This window comes from Nannobrachium achirus, assembly GCF_963921795.1.
Source record: "Nannobrachium achirus genome assembly, chromosome: 24".
NCBI classification, from domain to species: Eukaryota; Metazoa; Chordata; class Actinopteri; order Myctophiformes; family Myctophidae; genus Nannobrachium; species Nannobrachium achirus.
Window position 1 is genome coordinate 5572896 of NC_137831.1, and position 19094 is coordinate 5591989.

Here is a 19094-nt window from a genome sequence, read left to right on the forward strand (position 1 = left end):
ACATGTTCAGGAATACTGACCTGAGTGTCTCCAGCCTACAGTCTGGACTCCCTAGTCCAGCAGAGAGTTTTTTCATTCCTGAATCGGTCAAATCATTGTTACTGAGATCAATTTCCTTCAAACTAGAGGAGTTGGAGAGAACTGATGATAACTCCTCACAGCATGTCTCTGACAGGTTACAGCCACTCAGCCTGGAGAAACAAACGTTTATGGATGAAATCAATATGTTTGTGTTTTGTTTTAAAGAAACATGTAATTGTAAATATTAATTCATACCATATATTATATTAACAATGCTATCATTATTTTACCATTATGTTGTCATTTCCATTCCATAACATTCTTTGCAAGTCTATCTGTCTGCAAGTCTATCTGCAAAATACATTGTAAATGTTGCTTCTGTTTTTTAAAACTCTGTTGTGCATGTACCGGTATACAGACTCTGAAGCGCATACACGCGTACACACGCTCACACACGTGCGCGTGCACACACACACACACACACACACACACACACACACACACACACACACACACACACACACACACACACACACACACACACACACACACACACACACACACACACACACACACACACACAGCTGCTGATTTTAATGAACTTTCCACTTAAGCTCTATGGGAGGCTACAGACAGTGTTAACCTCCCTATTTTGGGCATGTCATAATAAATGATCAATTTTCTTCATTTAAAAAAATGTAAAACTTTTTAGGTCAGTCAATCTAAGAGAAAATATGGCTTAACCCCAAAAAAATTGATACAAAAGGTTTTTCAATGGATTCTGGTAGTATTGGGAGTGCTAAATAACATACTCAAAATCTACCAAAATCTACCTCCCAGAAAGCCGCCATTTCCAAGATGGCGTCCCAGATAGTTGCGTGGAGATTAAAATGGCTATGTCTCGAATGGAAAAGATTTTGCAAATATTTTGTCAACTGATTCTGGTACCTCTGGACATGCCTTAGAGCATACTAAAAATAGAGGAAAATATTCCTTTCAGAAAGGCTTCATTTTCAAGATGGCGCGTGACTCGCGTCCACGTTGGCTGGCGGGAGCTTAAACTATAAACTGGAATTTAATATGTAAAAAATCATAACAATTATGCACTTGGTGACATATTTTTTACTTTTGGCATGGTGTTGGGTATGGACTTAAGGTTTTCAAAAAACATCGGCAACAAGTTGGGCTTGCCCCCTAGCGGTCTGTTTGAAATTAATCCATTATTAAATAGGTCTTTTCAATGGATTCTGTTACTATTAGGTATGCTAAATGACATCCCGAAAGCTTAGGAGATACAAACCACTGAAAAGGCATAATTTTCACGATGGAGTCCATGGGAGCTTAAAATGCATATAAATTGGGAGGGAATATGTGCCATCTTGAAAAGTATGCATTTCCAGTAGTTTCTTTTCCCTAAGCTTTTAGTATGTTATTTAGCATACCCAATAGAATCCATTGACAATTCTCTTCCATCAATTATTTGGGGTTTCAACCATATACTGACCTATTTAATATTGGATTCATTGCAAACAGACCACTAGGGGGTGAGCCCAAATAGTTTGTTATGTTTTTTGAAGACCTTGTGCCCATACCTAACACCATGCCGACATTCTAAAACTAGTTACCAAGTGCATAATTGTTATGATTTTTTACATATAAATCCCAGGTTAAAGGCATTTTAAGCTCCCAGCGGCCATCATGGATGCGCCATCTTGAAAATGAAGCCTTTCTGGAAGGTGTATTTTCCTAAATCTTTAGTATGTTCTCAAGCATGTCCAGAGGTACCAGAATCAGTTGAAAAAGCATTTGAATTTTTTTATATACATAGCCATTTTAAGCTCCCTGCAACCATCTGGTATGCCATCTTGAAAATGGTGGCTTTCTGGGAGGTAGATTTTGAGTATGTTATTTGGCACATCCGATACTACCAGAATCCATTGAAAAACCTTTTGTATCAATTTTTTGGGGGTTAAGCCATATTTTCTCTTAGATTGATTGACCTATTTTCAACAATAGCACACATAGCATATCTACAAGCTCAGATCACATGCTGTGAGCTGTAGATCTGCTATTTTCACTATTTGTCATATGAGGAATGCTGAAACGGTTTAATGCTTGAATTCTCTTTCCTATAATAGAACAATGATATAATATATTAAATGTATCCAGTTATCAATGCACTTACACTGCTCTACTAGAGGCTTTGACCAGTGGCAGCAGCCCCAGGAGAGCCTTCTCTGAAGCTAGGTATTTCTTCAGGTCAAACACATCCAGATCCTTTCCTGATGACAGCAACATGGCAGCTATAGTTGACCACTGAGCAGTAGAGAGTTTCTGTGTGGAGAGATGTCCTGAACTCAGGGACTGTTGGATCTCCTCTTCTAGAGAATCATCATTGAGCTCATTCAGACAGTGGAACAGATTGATGCTTCTCTCTAGAGAGGGATTCTCCCTGATCTTCTTCTTGATGTACTCGACTGTTTCCTGATTGGTCTGATCGCTACTTCCTGTCTCTCCCAACAGATTGAAGCTCTCTGGAGATGGATTCTCTTTGACCTCAACTGTTTCCTGATCGGCCAAAAGTTTTTGTAAGAGACTCTGATTGGTCTCCAATGAGAGGCCCAGCAGGAAACGGAGGAACAAGTCCCAGTGTCCATCTTCACTCTGTATGGCCATGTCTACAGCACTCTGGTTGAGGTGTTTGATCTTAGATGTGGAGGTTGACAGTAGGTTGACACCATCTTTGATGAATGTGACAAAGACATAAAGAGCAGCTAGAAACTCCTGAACACTCAGATGAACAAAGCAGAACACCTCTTCCTTGGCCCACCCAGCCTTCACCTCTTTAAACATCTGGGTGAACACTCCAGAGTACACAGCTGCATCTGTGATATTAATGCCGCACTCTATCAGGTCTGCTTCATAGAAGATCAGGTTGCCTTTCTTCAGCTGTTCAAATGCCAGTTTTCCCAGAGACAGAATGGCCTTATTCCAATCCCAGTCAGCCGATGTCTGATCTTTGTCATGATACTTCACATTGGTCTGTTCAGACTGAACATCCATGAAACGGAGGTACATCTCAGTCAGTGTCTTTGGCAGTGATATTTTCACCGCTTTTTTCAACATGCTCTCCAGAACTGAAGCAATGATCCAACAGAATACTGGGATGTGACACATGATGTGGAGGCTTCGTGATGTCTTGATGTGTGAGGTTACTGTTCTGGCCTGTTTCTCATCATCACTGAATCTCTTCATGAAGTATGCATCCTTTTGGGGGTCCGTGAACCCTCTGACCTCTGTCACCCTGTGAACATAATCTCTAGGGATCTGAGTGGCTGCTGCAGGTCGTGTGGTTATCCAGATGCGAGCAGAGGGAAGCAGGTGACCACTGATAAGGTTTGCCAGTAACACGTCCACTGATGTTGACTTCGTTTCATCAGTCCAGATTTCCTGGAACGGTAGAGAAGACCGAAACTCATCTAGACCATCAAAGATGAACAGAACTTTGGAACTGTTGAAGCTGGAGATTCCTGCATCCTTGATTTCACCAACAAAGTGATGAATTAGTTCCACCAGGCTGTAATTCTTCTTCTCTTTCAACATCAAATTCAGCTCTCGGAAAGTGAATGGAAACACAAAATGGAAAATGTCATTGGCTTTGTCTTCTGCCCAGTCCAGAGCGTACTTATACGTTAAGACTGTTTTGCCAATACCAGCCACTCCCTTTGTCATCACTGTTCTGATTGGTTCATTTTGTCCAGGTATGAGCTCAAAGATGTTTTCTAATTTGATTGGTGTTTCTGATTTGGCTGGTTTCCTGGATTCAATCTGTCTGATCTCATGTTCTTTATTAACATCTCCACTGCCTCCCTCTGTGATGTAGAGCTCTGTGTAGATCTGATTCAGAAGTGTTTTTGGTCCTTCTTTTGTCCACTCCAACAAACATTCAAATTTCTGCTTCAGAATAGACTTGAGTTGCTGACACACAGGATCAGGAGTTTCTAAATGACCAAAGAACAGAACATGTTATGGTAGATGTGGTCCTCCAATGAGAGGTCTTGGTCATTCTAATGTTAAAAGGACATCATTTTTCTGCTGCTGTAGCCACTGAGCTATGGAAAATCAGTTTGATCTCAGATTATCTAAATTATTGATTAACCAGTCAAACTGTACATAATGTGTCATATTATGAACAGCAAAAATAGGTGATCTACCAGCTCACAACTCATCGCTAAGCAATGTAAACATATTTTGTTTGACATTTGATCTACATTATGTACTAATTAACCACTTAAACCTACACAATTTCTCAAACAGCAAAAAATTGCTGATAAACAAGCTCACAACACGTCATGGTGCAACACATTAGGAGCTTGTAGATTTGTCCTATCTTTTCTTTTTTCATGAAACGAACATAATGTGTTAACTTATGTGTTTTGGAAAATATAGACACAATTTTGTACCCAAAATAGGCATGGCCGTTTTTTCAACAACAGTTTAGAATTTGTGGAGATCCCTGATGTCATCAATATTAAGCCCATATTTGACAATGCCCATATATGGATGCTCCATATGGCTAAGACAGAATTAATTAGCAAATCAAGACTGCTGACTATCATCACCTGGATCTCCATATATGAAGATCACGACACTGACCTCATCAAACCCTGGATATCCATACATGGAGACTGGATCATCACTTAGGGTACACACACATGTGCGCGACCTCGCCCTTAGGGGGTCTTACTGGTAATAAACAATAGACAAGTAGTAACTAAAGAGAAACATCCTGTACATACCATGCTCTGGTGGATCACTGTCTGGTGATGGAAGATCTCTTAGTGGATATTCTATGACACGCACGCACGCACGCACACACGCACGCACACACGCACACACGCACACACACGCACACACACACACACAATTAATTCAGTCCTAGAATGTGAAAGTAATAGTTTTACAATGGAATTGCACATCGCCTGACAATACAAAAAGTTAAGTAGGGCATTTTTTCAGTCAAAATCAGTCAAAAGATTATTCAGTTTTTCCTGTTTGTTTTCATTTTCATTTTTTCCCCCCTATAGACTCTATTAATACACAGCTTCATTAATTTCTCCATCACCCAGCTTCATATCTAAAACCCAGCTTCATTCGCGCCGGTGTGTGAGCTTTACTTATGCATTGCGTTTGGTTGTTGAAAACAAAGTAGAAGATTAATGTGAAAATTAAAATGCAATACACAAAGTGTTTATAAATCCAATTAAGTTGCTATTGTTTTATTATTAAATGTAAACATTTTAATTCATTTGGAGGCCATGCAACATGTGATTAAAATGTTGATTGGATGTTCATGACATGGATTTATTTACTACATCAGTTTTCAAAAGAGAATTTAAATTCTCTTTTGCAGTGGAAAACTATTAGCTATCCTACACACTCTGAGGACTGTTTGATGCTTGAGATTCCACATGTCTCCACTAGGGATGGAAAGTCAGCTTTCAGGTGTTGTGCCTCACAGACCTGGAACTACTTACAGGCTTCACTTAAGTATAACTCTCTTGTTCTCCTACTGTAGGTTGCTTTAAGATGTATCTACTTAGGTCAATCTACATTTTACTAGTTTTAATTGTTGATAAATCATGTGATGAAATGTTATTATATTCATTTACATATTCTGTTATCTGTATTCTTTTTCTTTTCATATTGTTGTTGTGTTTTGTGTTGTGTAATGTCAACACAGAAAAAATATTATTAATTAGTATGAGGTTCAACTCCAGACCAGGTTACATCACAAACTGCAGTTTTCAAACTCACTCACCTTCAGGACCACGCTCAGGTGATGAAAACATCTTCCTGATACGATCTGAGATGAAATTCAAACACAGTGACAACATGTTATGACAATGACAAACAGTAACATTAGCTGTGTTCGAAGGCGCAGCTAGTCTACCTCCACATATAAAAACAATACTTTAAAAATCCCCCAACACACTGTGTGAAAGGCACAGCCAAGACTGTGTGTTATACAACTGTGAGAGGATGGGCACAGCAGAGTGCATCTCTCCATTCTGACGTGTCTCCTTTCCGACATGTCTCCATTCCGACACTAACACTATCTCTTACCCTAACCCTAACCTTAACCTCTGTGGAAGTGTTGCCACTCTGACAATAAGAAGTCACTGTCGGAGTAGCGACATTTCGGAATGGACAGCGCCCCCCGGCACAGCTGAGTGAGGTTAGAAGAGCCAAGCCACAGCCAATCAGCGACACGCAACAGACCCATGTGACTGAGTGTTACACCACAGTGTGACCTGCCTTCATGGATGGAATGGGAGGGAGGAACTGAAGTCAAACAAAATGTAACAAAATGTAGTGTATTAGCGATGCGTGACAGACTCACTGACGGACATGAGGTGGAGGTTTTGATAGTAACTGCAACCTAACGGTCGAAACAAACAATTGAGTGCATGAATTCCACATATCTCTAAAGTATGGCATATTCCAGCATGTATAGATATGCCCACATACTGTACACATACTGTACAGCATATAATATTAAAGGCAGTGCAACGTCTGACCAACTAATGTTGTATGTTACTTTAAATCAGTAGAGAAACTTACTATGAAATATCACCCCCAGCACCAAACCAACTGCAACGATAACTCCTGCAACAATAACACCTCCCACAATGGCTGCTGTGGCTGCTGTGAGTGTAGGTTTGGGTGTAGGTTCAGGTGGAGGTCCTGAGGAGAAAAAAGGGTTTAATCTGTTTCCAATTCAAGAAAAATAAACACATGTTCTGCATTTTGTTGACAATTTGATTAAATAATGGAAATTATTTTAAACACACTCAAGAAAGTAACATATTTTCAGAAAGCAACTGGTTGCCCTGTATGTCTGGTCTAGCTGTTAGAATGAATAAGAGCTGCTTCACTAAAATTAAACCTAAAACCTGATGCTTGGCTCGGTCTATCATTTTAGAAAGAAGGATGATTTTAGGGTAAAAGTTCTGAATCATTTGCAATACAAATTACAATATAGACTACATTTTTGTTCTAATTTCAATGCACTGCTGTATATCCCCAAATATAGGCTATATACATTTTTTTTAACTTATTTGCAATAAGGCTTAAGTGGTCAATTTATTTAATACGCACGCACGCACGCACGCACGCACGCACGCGCGCGCACACGCACACGCGCACACGCACACGCACACACACACACACAGGTGTTAGGAGCCTAATATGTCAACAGCTCAACACTGCATCCTGTTATATAACACTGTTTGTTATTCAATGTGTTCACATGATGTGCAGTAGTAAGCTACATGGTATACACATGATAAAGACTGTAACAGTGATTCAATTTGTTCACATGATGTAGTAAACTACATACCTTCATGATAAAGACTGTAACAGTGATTCAATGTGTTCACATGATGTAGTAAACTACATATACCTTCATGATAAAGACTGTAACAGTGATTCAATGTGTTCACATGGTGTAGTAAACTACATACCTTCATGATAAAGACTGTTGGGTAGAGGTTCACTCCGCTCCATGCTGAACTCGTTCTTCACTTCACAAGTTAATGTTTTAACTTTCCCATCTTTATCCCTGGTGACATTCAGCCAATTAGAGTTTGGTCCAGAGTCAGACACCATCCATTCCCCTTCATCTTTCTTCCAGAGATAGGTGACTGGCCCTGACTCTGTGATGTTCCCACGCACATGCAAACAGTGCACTTCACAGCTGGTGGAGTTAGAATCACAAGGTTCCTTGGTGGCCACCACTGGCTTTGGGACTTTCTCTGTTGAGGAAACAGAATAAAGACAACTTACTGCTGATGTTGTCTCCAGACTGCAGTTAAAACAAAACACATGTTGGCTGTATGATCTTCCTCAGGCAAGGGTTGTTGCAGATATATTTTAGGGCTGGGACTTTAACTGATTAATTGCGATTAATTAATTACAGAAAATTAACACGATTAAAAAAATTAACGCATTTTAATCGCACTTAGTTTTTGCAGCACAGAACCTTCAGTTTCGGGCATACCGATCATAGCGATGCACCAACCAAGAAGAGACAACAAACGCAAAGGGAGAAGTAAGCCGGCCCAGTGGATGCGAAATTTAGATTTAAAAAACTCACTTGTTGATTCACTCGTACAACAAAATGTGTTTTACTTGAAAAAAATGCTTCTCAGGTCAAATATTGATGTGCGATTAAAATGCGATTAATTGCGATTAATTAATCACAGAGCCTGTAATTAATTAGATTAAAATCTTTAATCGCATCCCAGCCCTAATATATTTATATTCATTTTCTATAGAAGCAGTGGGTGTTTAGTGGCATTAAAGGTTGTAATGTTTTCACTTTACTCAAAATCATCATGTGGGCCAGACAGGACACCGCTGTTAGAGGGATTCACATTTTGAACACAGTTTGCGTATCAACACACCCACCAGCGTCAAACAATGTGATCCACTATGTACAGTATATGTATGTGTGCTGTTATGGTTAAAGCCATAGTCACACTGCAATGAGTCACACATTAATACGTGTTCATTTCATATGCACCTGTTACGACAAGTTTAACTTAACAAAGGTTCTGGTCTTTTACAGCTTTGTAGAATAGAACAAAGCACCGATTCTCTTCAGCATCACAAGTAACAGACATAACAGACAAAACATAATCTTCCCATTGTTCTCTCTTTTTCCTATTTTCTTTCTGGATTATAACTGCAATATTTTTGATTGCTATTTATTATGTCCATCAATTAAATAATAGAGGGCTATGTAAAAAAGACCACAAAAAGTCTTATTTGATATGTTCCTTTTAGCTTTTAAACAGGGTGTTTAACTGTACTTGTACTGTACTACATTTCTATTGTATTGACTATACTACACTGTTCTCCATCTTTGTCCAATAACATAATCAATCAATCAATCCCCCACCCTCACACACTCTACTAAAAGTTAAAACTTCAATTCAAATGAACATTTATGTGGACAGTAAACATTGTAAATTATGATAGACCCATGATGATCACATGACGTTCACAGGACACAGTTCATACTCACTCATCTGTTTAACCGTTGTCTTGCTCAGCAGTCGACCGTTGATGTGCACAGAGTATTCTCCAGTGTCGTTTATGGTCATATTGTTGATGACCAACTGTCCAGTTTGTTTAGCCAGTTCTGTGCGTTTTTTAAATGTCCCGTAGTAATCCACATCAGGACCAAAACCCAGATCCCATTCTGCTGCTTTATTGGGTCCATGTTTCCACAGGATGCCAGTGATGGGTTCAGTAACAGAGCTGATATCTGGAAGCAGGCGAAGGACTCCTTGTGGTGGAATGTAAATCACATCTTGTTGAGCTGTGGAGAGAAGATTATTTCAGTCAACTTGAACAGATAAAGTCAACAATGAGACAGTATGAAAGGTTTATCAGACATAATAATAATATATGTCCAAAGAGATACAGTACAGTAGAATGAAATGTTTATCAGACAGAATAATAATAAGTGTCCCGGTGAGTCTTCTGACCATGGCTTATCATTTAGCAGAGCAGAAAAAACCTCCATAGATCTTCTTTTTTCTTTTCTTTTTCCCACTTGAGCAAAGGAAAATAGCCAATCTACAAGCTCACTGCAGCATAGGACTGTATCAGTCTGTGGTTGTACTGGTCAGCTCCCAGTACAACAGTAGACTGTGGTTGTACTGGTCAGCTACCAGTACAACAGTAACACACTGTGGTTGTACTGGTCAACTCCCAGTACAACAGTAGACTGTGGTTGTACTGGTCAGCTCCCAGTACAACAGTAGACTGTGGTTGTACTGGTCAGCTCCCAGTACAACAGTAGACTGTGGTTGTACTGGTCAACTCCCAGTACAACAGTAGACTGTGGTTGTACTGGTCAGCTCCCAGTACAACAGTAGACTGTGGTTGTACTGGTCAGCTCCCAGTACAACAGTAACACACTGTGGTTGTACTGGTCAGCTCCCAGTACAACAGTAACACACTGTGGTTGTACTGGTCAGCTCCCAGTACAACAGTAACACACTGTGGTTGTACTGGTCAGCTACCAGTACAACAGTAACACACTGTGGTTGTAGCTCCCAGTAGTGTTGATTTCGTCAACTAAAAGTATGACAAACCTTTTGTATCAACAACCTTTTCTGACTGACGAAAACAATTAAACTAAGCTATTATGACTGACTAAACCTAAATAAAAAAATAAAAAAAAGAGGAACAAGTGGAGAAGAGATCCAGTAGAACAACAAGACAAGATATTTTATGTTTGATTGTGCTCGGGTGTTATGCTCTGAAATTAGCAGATCTGCAAGCTCACAACGTGTCGCGCTGACCATATGCAGATCGGGTATAGATCTACTTTTAGAAGTGGAGTCAGATCTAGCCTAGTGCTTTTTCCCCCCACCAAATACCGGCTAATGTCCCTGATTAGAATAGCAGATCTACAAGTTCGCAACTGATGTCCCACCAGAATATGGATGGTGGTCCTTCAAGTCGTTAAACTCTTTAAATGTTCAGGCACGTTGAAAAAGTGGTTCTCAAACATTTTCATGTCAAGGAGACCCAAATTGAACACAATGTAATTTATTTGAGGAACCCATCTGAAAATATATTGTGCCAGGGACCCCCATAAGAGAAGATCTGTGTTTAATAATTGTTCAAAAATGTTCAAAATGATTGCACATATTCAAAATGTTTCAATATGTGTCTAATTCTTTTTTGAACAACAGCCATGTTACTAGGTTAAAACTAGAACATTTGCAATTTGTGAAATTGCAAGTGAGGTTGCCCTGTGGTTCAAATAATATTTGAGTTTTGGGAAGTGAATTTCCATTATTTTGGGGGCTATGTTGTTTGTTTACCAGTAAGTGCTGCATCTTGTGCATTGTAATGCATTACTGGGCTGATTTGACCTGTGGGAGTGGGACCAGAGCCTGCTTTCAGTGTGTCAATGAACAAAGTTCATCCAGATGCCTGGGGATCCCCATATATGAGTATAAGGGGGTACCCTAACAGGGCATCTATAAACCCTAACAGGGCCTAACAGGGCATCATCTGGGAATGCCCATTCTGTATATGGACATTTTATTTATTTTATCTGTTAATATATATCCATATACATATATGGACTTAATATTAACGTTTTCGGGGGGAATGCCCATATATGGACATATGTGGTCTCATGTAGTCTATGATGTCAGTCATCTCCAGATTTGGGGAAAGTAGAATTTTTAATTAAAGTCAGTGGGGGAAATTAATTCACAAAAAAATGTATATCAATTAAACGATACAACTTTTCTCTTAGCAAAATGCAAATTGAAAATTCCCGGTGAAGCCGGTCGATTTGACATATGGCTCGAGTGTGTGACGGGAAAACAGTGGGAGGAGTACGTTTAGTTACTCTAGAAACAGAATGAAGTTTCCCCAGGACAATAGTCTCGTTGCCAGACAGTGATTGCACATATTTCAAAATGTTTCAATATGTGTCTAAATGTTTTAACAACAGTCACGTTACAAGGTTAAAACTATGTACGGTATTTATAATAATAGTACTAAAGTCAATATCATAAGTCAGAGTAGCAGCAGTAGACCAATGTTACCAGAAGAGGGCAACGTGACTCCACACATAAACTGTTAGCTCCCTTTCTGCACATACTGTAGTCAACATACTGTAGTCTTGGTCCTTTGCTGTTCTCTGTCTATATGCTTCCCCTAGGTCAAATCATTCGTAAACACAACATTCAATTCCACTGTTATGCAGATGACACCCAATTGTACCTCCCACTTAACACCTCATACCCAAATTGTCTTTCCTCCCTAAAAGCCTGTTTAACTGACCTCCAAAACTGGATGTCTGCTAACTTCCTACAACTCAATACTAACAAGTCAGAAATCATCCTGTTCGGCCCTCCCACTGCTAGATCTCAACTACAAAACTGTCTCGACTCCATGTCTACCAATGTTACACCACAAAATGTGTTTTACTTGAAAAAAATGCTTCTCAGGTCAAATATTGATGTGCGATTAAAATGCGATTAATTGCGATTAATTAATCACAGAGCCTGTAATTAATTAGATTAAAATCTTTAATCGCATCCCAGCCCTAATATATTTATATTCATTTTCTATAGAAGCAGTGGGTGTTTAGTGGCATTAAAGGTTGTAATGTTTTCACTTTACTCAAAATCATCATGTGGGCCAGACAGGACACCGCTGTTAGAGGGATTCACATTTTGAACACAGTTTGCGTATCAACACACCCACCAGCGTCAAACAATGTGATCCACTATGTACAGTATATGTATGTGTGCTGTTATGGTTAAAGCCATAGTCACACTCTAATGAGTCACACATTAATACGTGTTCATTTCATATGCACCTGTTACGACAAGTTTAACTTAACAAAGGTTCTGGTCTTTTACAGCTTTGTAGAATAGAACAAAGCACCGATTCTCTTCAGCATCACAAGTAACAGACATAACAGACAAAACATAATCTTCCCATTGTTCTCTCTTTTTCCTATTTTCTTTCTGGATTATAACTGCAATATTTTTGATTGCTATTTATTATGTCCATCAATTAAATAATAGAGGGCTATGTAAAAAAGACCACAAAAAGTCTTATTTGATATGTTCCTTTTAGCTTTTAAACAGGGTGTTTAACTGTACTTGTACTGTACTACATTTCTATTGTATTGACTATACTACACTGTTCTCCATCTTTGTCCAATAACATAATCAATCAATCAATCCCCCACCCTCACACACTCTACTAAAAGTTAAAACTTCAATTCAAATGAACATTTATGTGGACAGTAAACATTGTAAATTATGATAGACCCATGATGATCACATGACGTTCACAGGACACAGTTCATACTCACTCATCTGTTTAACCGTTGTCTTGCTCAGCAGTCGACCGTTGATGTGCACAGAGTATTCTCCAGTGTCGTTTATGGTCATATTGTTGATGACCAACTGTCCAGTTTGTTTAGCCAGTTCTGTGCGTTTTTTAAATGTCCCGTAGTAATCCACATCAGGACCAAAACCCAGATCCCATTCTGCTGCTTTATTGGGTCCATGTTTCCACAGGATGCCAGTGATGGGTTCAGTAACAGAGCTGATATCTGGAAGCAGGCGAAGGACTCCTTGTGGTGGAATGTAAATCACATCTTGTTGAGCTGTGGAGAGAAGATTATTTCAGTCAACTTGAACAGATAAAGTCAACAATGAGACAGTATGAAAGGTTTATCAGACATAATAATAATATATGTCCAAAGAGATACAGTACAGTAGAATGAAATGTTTATCAGACAGAATAATAATAAGTGTCCCGGTGAGTCTTCTGACCATGGCTTATCATTTAGCAGAGCAGAACAAACCTCCATAGATCTTCTTTTTTCTTTTCTTTTTCCCACTTGAGCAAAGGAAAATAGCCAATCTACAAGCTCACTGCAGCATAGGACTGTATCAGTCTGTGGTTGTACTGGTCAGCTCCCAGTACAACAGTAGACTGTGGTTGTACTGGTCAGCTACCAGTACAACAGTAACACACTGTGGTTGTACTGGTCAACTCCCAGTACAACAGTAGACTGTGGTTGTACTGGTCAGCTCCCAGTACAACAGTAGACTGTGGTTGTACTGGTCAGCTCCCAGTACAACAGTAGACTGTGGTTGTACTGGTCAACTCCCAGTACAACAGTAGACTGTGGTTGTACTGGTCAGCTCCCAGTACAACAGTAGACTGTGGTTGTACTGGTCAGCTCCCAGTACAACAGTAACACACTGTGGTTGTACTGGTCAGCTCCCAGTACAACAGTAACACACTGTGGTTGTACTGGTCAGCTCCCAGTACAACAGTAACACACTGTGGTTGTACTGGTCAGCTACCAGTACAACAGTAACACACTGTGGTTGTAGCTCCCAGTAGTGTTGATTTCGTCAACTAAAAGTATGACAAACCTTTTGTATCAACAACCTTTTCTGACTGACGAAAACAATTAAACTAAGCTATTATGACTGACTAAACCTAAATAAAAAAATAAAAAAAAGAGGAACAAGTGGAGAAGAGATCCAGTAGAACAACAAGACAAGATATTTTATGTTTGATTGTGCTCGGGTGTTATGCTCTGAAATTAGCAGATCTGCAAGCTCACAACGTGTCGCGCTGACCATATGCAGATCGGGTATAGATCTACTTTTAGAAGTGGAGTCAGATCTAGCCTAGTGCTTTTTCCCCCCACCAAATACCGGCTAATGTCCCTGATTAGAATAGCAGATCTACAAGTTCGCAACTGATGTCCCACCAGAATATGGATGGTGGTCCTTCAAGTCGTTAAACTCTTTAAATGTTCAGGCACGTTGAAAAAGTGGTTCTCAAACATTTTCATGTCAAGGAGACCCAAATTGAACACAATGTAATTTATTTGAGGAACCCATCTGAAAATATATTGTGCCAGGGACCCCCATAAGAGAAGATCTGTGTTTAATAATTGTTCAAAAATGTTCAAAATGATTGCACATATTCAAAATGTTTCAATATGTGTCTAATTCTTTTTTGAACAACAGCCATGTTACTAGGTTAAAACTAGAACATTTGCAATTTGTGAAATTGCAAGTGAGGTTGCCCTGTGGTTCAAATAATATTTGAGTTTTGGGAAGTGAATTTCCATTATTTTGGGGGCTATGTTGTTTGTTTACCAGTAAGTGCTGCATCTTGTGCATTGTAATGCATGACTGGGCTGATTTGACCTGTGGGAGTGGGACCAGAGCCTGCTTTCAGTGTGTCAATGAACAAAGTTCATCCAGATGCCTGGGGATCCCCATATATGAGTATAAGGGGGTACCCTAACAGGGCATCTATAAACCCTAACAGGGCCTAACAGGGCATCATCTGGGAATGCCCATTCTGTATATGGACATTTTATTTATTTTATCTGTTAATATATATCCATATACATATATGGACTTAATATTAACGTTTTCGGGGGGAATGCCCATATATGGACATATGTGGTCTCATGTAGTCTATGATGTCAGTCATCTCCAGATTTGGGGAAAGTAGAATTTTTAATTAAAGTCAGTGGGGGAAATTAATTCACAAAAAAATGTATATCAATTAAACGATACAACTTTTCTCTTAGCAAAATGCAAATTGAAAATTCCCGGTGAAGCCGGTCGATTTGACATATGGCTCGAGTGTGTGACGGGAAAACAGTGGGAGGAGTACGTTTAGTTACTCTAGAAACAGAATGAAGTTTCCCCAGGACAATAGTCTCGTTGCCAGACAGTGATTGCACATATTTCAAAATGTTTCAATATGTGTCTAAATGTTTTAACAACAGTCACGTTACAAGGTTAAAACTATGTACGGTATTTATAATAATAGTACTAAAGTCAATATCATAAGTCAGAGTAGCAGCAGTAGACCAATGTTACCAGAAGAGGGCAACGTGACTCCACACATAAACTGTTAGCTCCCTTTCTGCACATACTGTAGTCAACATACTGTAGTCTTGGTCCTTTGCTGTTCTCTGTCTATATGCTTCCCCTAGGTCAAATCATTCGTAAACACAACATTCAATTCCACTGTTATGCAGATGACACCCAATTGTACCTCCCACTTAACACCTCATACCCAAATTGTCTTTCCTCCCTAAAAGCCTGTTTAACTGACCTCCAAAACTGGATGTCTGCTAACTTCCTACAACTCAATACTAACAAGTCAGAAATCATCCTGTTCGGCCCTCCCACTGCTAGATCTCAACTACAAAACTGTCTCGACTCCATGTCTACCAATGTTACACCAGTAGCAAGGAATCTGGGTGTGCTACTGGACTCTGACCTCCGTTTGGAGGCCCAAGTAAAAACGGTGGTACGGAATTGCTTTTTCCAACTGAGAAACATTTATAGAATTCGAGCTGTCCTTTCCACCCCTAACCTCCATAAAGTTATTAATGCCCTCATCTCATCACGTCTGGACTACTGTAACTCACTATATTCTGGTATCAGCAAGGGAATCATACATCGCCTACAGTTAATACAAAATGCGGCCGCCAGGCTTATTACTGGGACTAGGAGGTCTGAACATATAACCCCGGTACTGGCTGCATTACATTGGCTGCCTGTAGCATTTAGAATTGATTTTAAGATTTTATTGTTGACTTTTAAAGCTCGTAACGGCCTAGCACCTCAGTATCTAGTTGATCTTTTAAAACCGTATGTGCCTGCCCGCAGTTTGAGGTCCTCTGGTTTGGCTCTTCTGGAGGTTCCCAGCTCAAACAGGGTAACCAAGGGTGACAGGGCCTTTGCGGTCAGGGCCCCTACGCTCTGGAACAGCCTTCCAGTGGCCCTCAGATGTGTTAGCTCCATAACTGTTTTTAAGTCTCAACTTAAGACCTATTTTTATAGAAAGGCCTTTTTAACCCCCTAAAGTGCATCTTTTCTCACTGTTAACCATTGCTGTATGTTGTTTTTATACTTATTTTATTGTTACTGAACCTGTTATGATTATGACTCACTGTTGATGTTATTTTGTTGTTAAGCACTTTGTAACATTGTTTTAAAAGGTGCTATATAAATAAAGTTTTATTATTATTATTATAACAATGTGACCATGTTGACGTTCATTCACAAGTTTAAACATTAGTTTAATTTACAGATCTACCATTTCAAAACATCACACGTCCTGCCATGGCAAGACGGATGATTTTCAGGGGATTGAGGGTATGCACGTCCACTGGGACCCGCCCCCCTAATCTAGACTGAGTGGCAAAACATTGAGCAGCATGGAGCATTGGAGTTTGGAAGTGCTAGTTGCAAATCACTCAACGGTCCTGCATACCAGCTGTTTCTAAATTGCAGATAATGCAGGAGGCAGCAGGATGTTGTGTTTTTGAAAACGAGGGTTTCCAAACTCTGACACTTGGAAAAATAATCCCCTGCACAGAATGTCTTGACAGAAAGAAAATCATAACATGTCTATGGTGGATTTTTATGAAACAAAAACTTTGCCGATAGAAAGAGGATAATTCAAGCTTTTAGTACAGCCACAATGTTGGTGGGTTTAACTTTGTTTAATACAATCAGAAAGGACTTTTCTGTTTGGATGTATGGGCTGTCAATGGCAGGACCGCAGGAATTAGCTTTTTGCCACTCAGTAGGCATTTCCACATAACTTAAAGCAACAGTGATGTCACGTGCATACCCTCTATTGGCAGATTTTTTGGGAGTCATTTTTTCCTTTATAGTATAGTGTATACTGTATAGTAAGTGAATGAGACTGAAGATTACCCTAGCTGTCAAACATTTTGCCCGCATTTTTGCGAGGGCCATGGGAGCTCAATTTGTTATGTAACCTTCATAGTTGATAAAACCACTGAGAAACGGACCTTTGCTCTCGTGGTCACGGAAGTATCGGATTCGCCTCAACTATAATGTGGCGATGTAGATCAGCTATTTGAAGTATTTAAAATGTTTTAGTCAAACATTTTGTCCAACTTAAACAACCAACCGCAACTCGAATCACACTTGCAAATGTATTCTGTCCTGTGCGACCTCGCCGCTTCTCGCCCTTAGGGTGTCTTACTGGTTATTATTAACATGCACTGCACATGTTTACATCATGTATACTTTACATTACTTAAGACCACAGGCTTTCAACAAGGGGTCGGGGACCCCTAGGTCTTCAATAGGGGGTCGGGGACCCCTAGGTCTTCAACAGGGGGTCGGGGACCCCTAGGTCTTCAACAGGGGGTCGGGACCCCTAGGTCTTCAACAGGGGGTCGGGGACCCCTAGGTCTTCAACAGGGGGTCGGGGACCCCTAGGTCTTCAATAGGCCATAGGGGGTCGGGGACCCCTAGGTCTTCAACAGGGGGTCGGGGACCCCTAGGTCTTCAACGGGGGGTCAGGGACCCCAAGGTCTTCAACTGGGGGTCGGGGACCCCTAGGTCTTCAACAGGGGGTCGGGACCCATAGGTCTTCAACAGGAGGTCGGGGACCCCTAGGTCTTCAATAGGCCATAGGGGGTCGGGGACCCCTAGGTCTTCAACAGGGGGTCGGGGACCCCTAGGTCTTCAACGGGGGGTCGGGGACCCCAAGGTCTTCAACTGGGGGTCGGGACCCATAGGTCTTCAACAGGGGGTCGGGGACCCCTAGGTATTCAACAGGGGGTCGGGGACCCCTAGGTCTTCAACAGGGGGTTGGGGACCCCTAGGTCTTCAACTGGGGGTCGGGACCCATAGGTCTTCAACAGGGGGTCGGGGACCCCTAGGTCTTCAACTGGGGGTCGGGACCCATAGGTCTTCAACAGGGGGTCGGGGACCCCTAGGTATTCAACAGGGGGTTGGGGACCCCTAGGTCTTCAACAGGGGGTTGGGGACCCCTAGGTATTCAACAGGGGTCCTCAGAGTTACTGCAGGGAGGGCTGTCAAATCTTTATTTATTTATTTATTCATTGACCACTTGAACCCTCCCATCCCTATTCTAGGGGGAACAGTAGCTGAAAATAGCAGATCTACAAGCTCACAACGTGTCTGCGAAGAGGTTTGCGAAAAAGAGCAGACCAAGTACAGATGCAAAAAAGTTGACTAAGTATTGAGGGTTTAAGTGGTTAAATGTTGTGAGTAATCAATATAAATAAATACATTTTGGGGGTGAACTACGCCTTTAAACCCTCGTTAACCAGGCAGAAGCAAGTACATGCACACTAGAGCTTAAATCTGTCCTAAATATGTGAGCCTGGCCCAGCCCAGCCCGCAGAACGTCAGCCTGGGACCGACCCAAAGCCTGATACATAATTGACAATTGGAGACCGACACAACCTGCAGCCCAACATTCTAAACAAGCTTAATTGCTGCAGGCTGCAGAACAGAGTCATTCTACCATTTCCCAACTGTCTTTATATATACAGTATATATAAAAGACATTGTAGCAAGCAGCACCGTCCTAATTATGGAACAAATAAACATGGGAGCCTTGCTGGAGAACACAGCTGACGGCCGCCGCTAAATCAGGAAGCAGGTCTGGTG

The 19094-nt window shown here is 40.6% G+C and overlaps 1 protein-coding gene across 1 annotated transcript in view; it reads right to left on the reverse strand.

Moving 5' to 3' along the window:
• LOC308279912 (NACHT, LRR and PYD domains-containing protein 3-like) overlaps positions 1–16436 on the reverse strand; it is a gene marked incomplete at both ends in the record, with an annotated part of 56275 nt that extends 39839 nt beyond the window's left edge. The window contains 6 exons of the mRNA XM_080720133.1: positions 2207–4022; positions 5843–5887; positions 7548–7838; positions 9113–9409; positions 12950–13246; positions 16292–16436. Coding sequence (XP_080576259.1) covers positions 2207–4022; positions 5843–5887; positions 7548–7838; positions 9113–9409; positions 12950–13246; positions 16292–16436 — 2891 coding nt within the window. The remainder of the gene's footprint in view (positions 1–2206; positions 4023–5842; positions 5888–7547; positions 7839–9112; positions 9410–12949; positions 13247–16291) is intronic.
• Positions 16437–19094: the final 2658 nt, after the last annotated feature.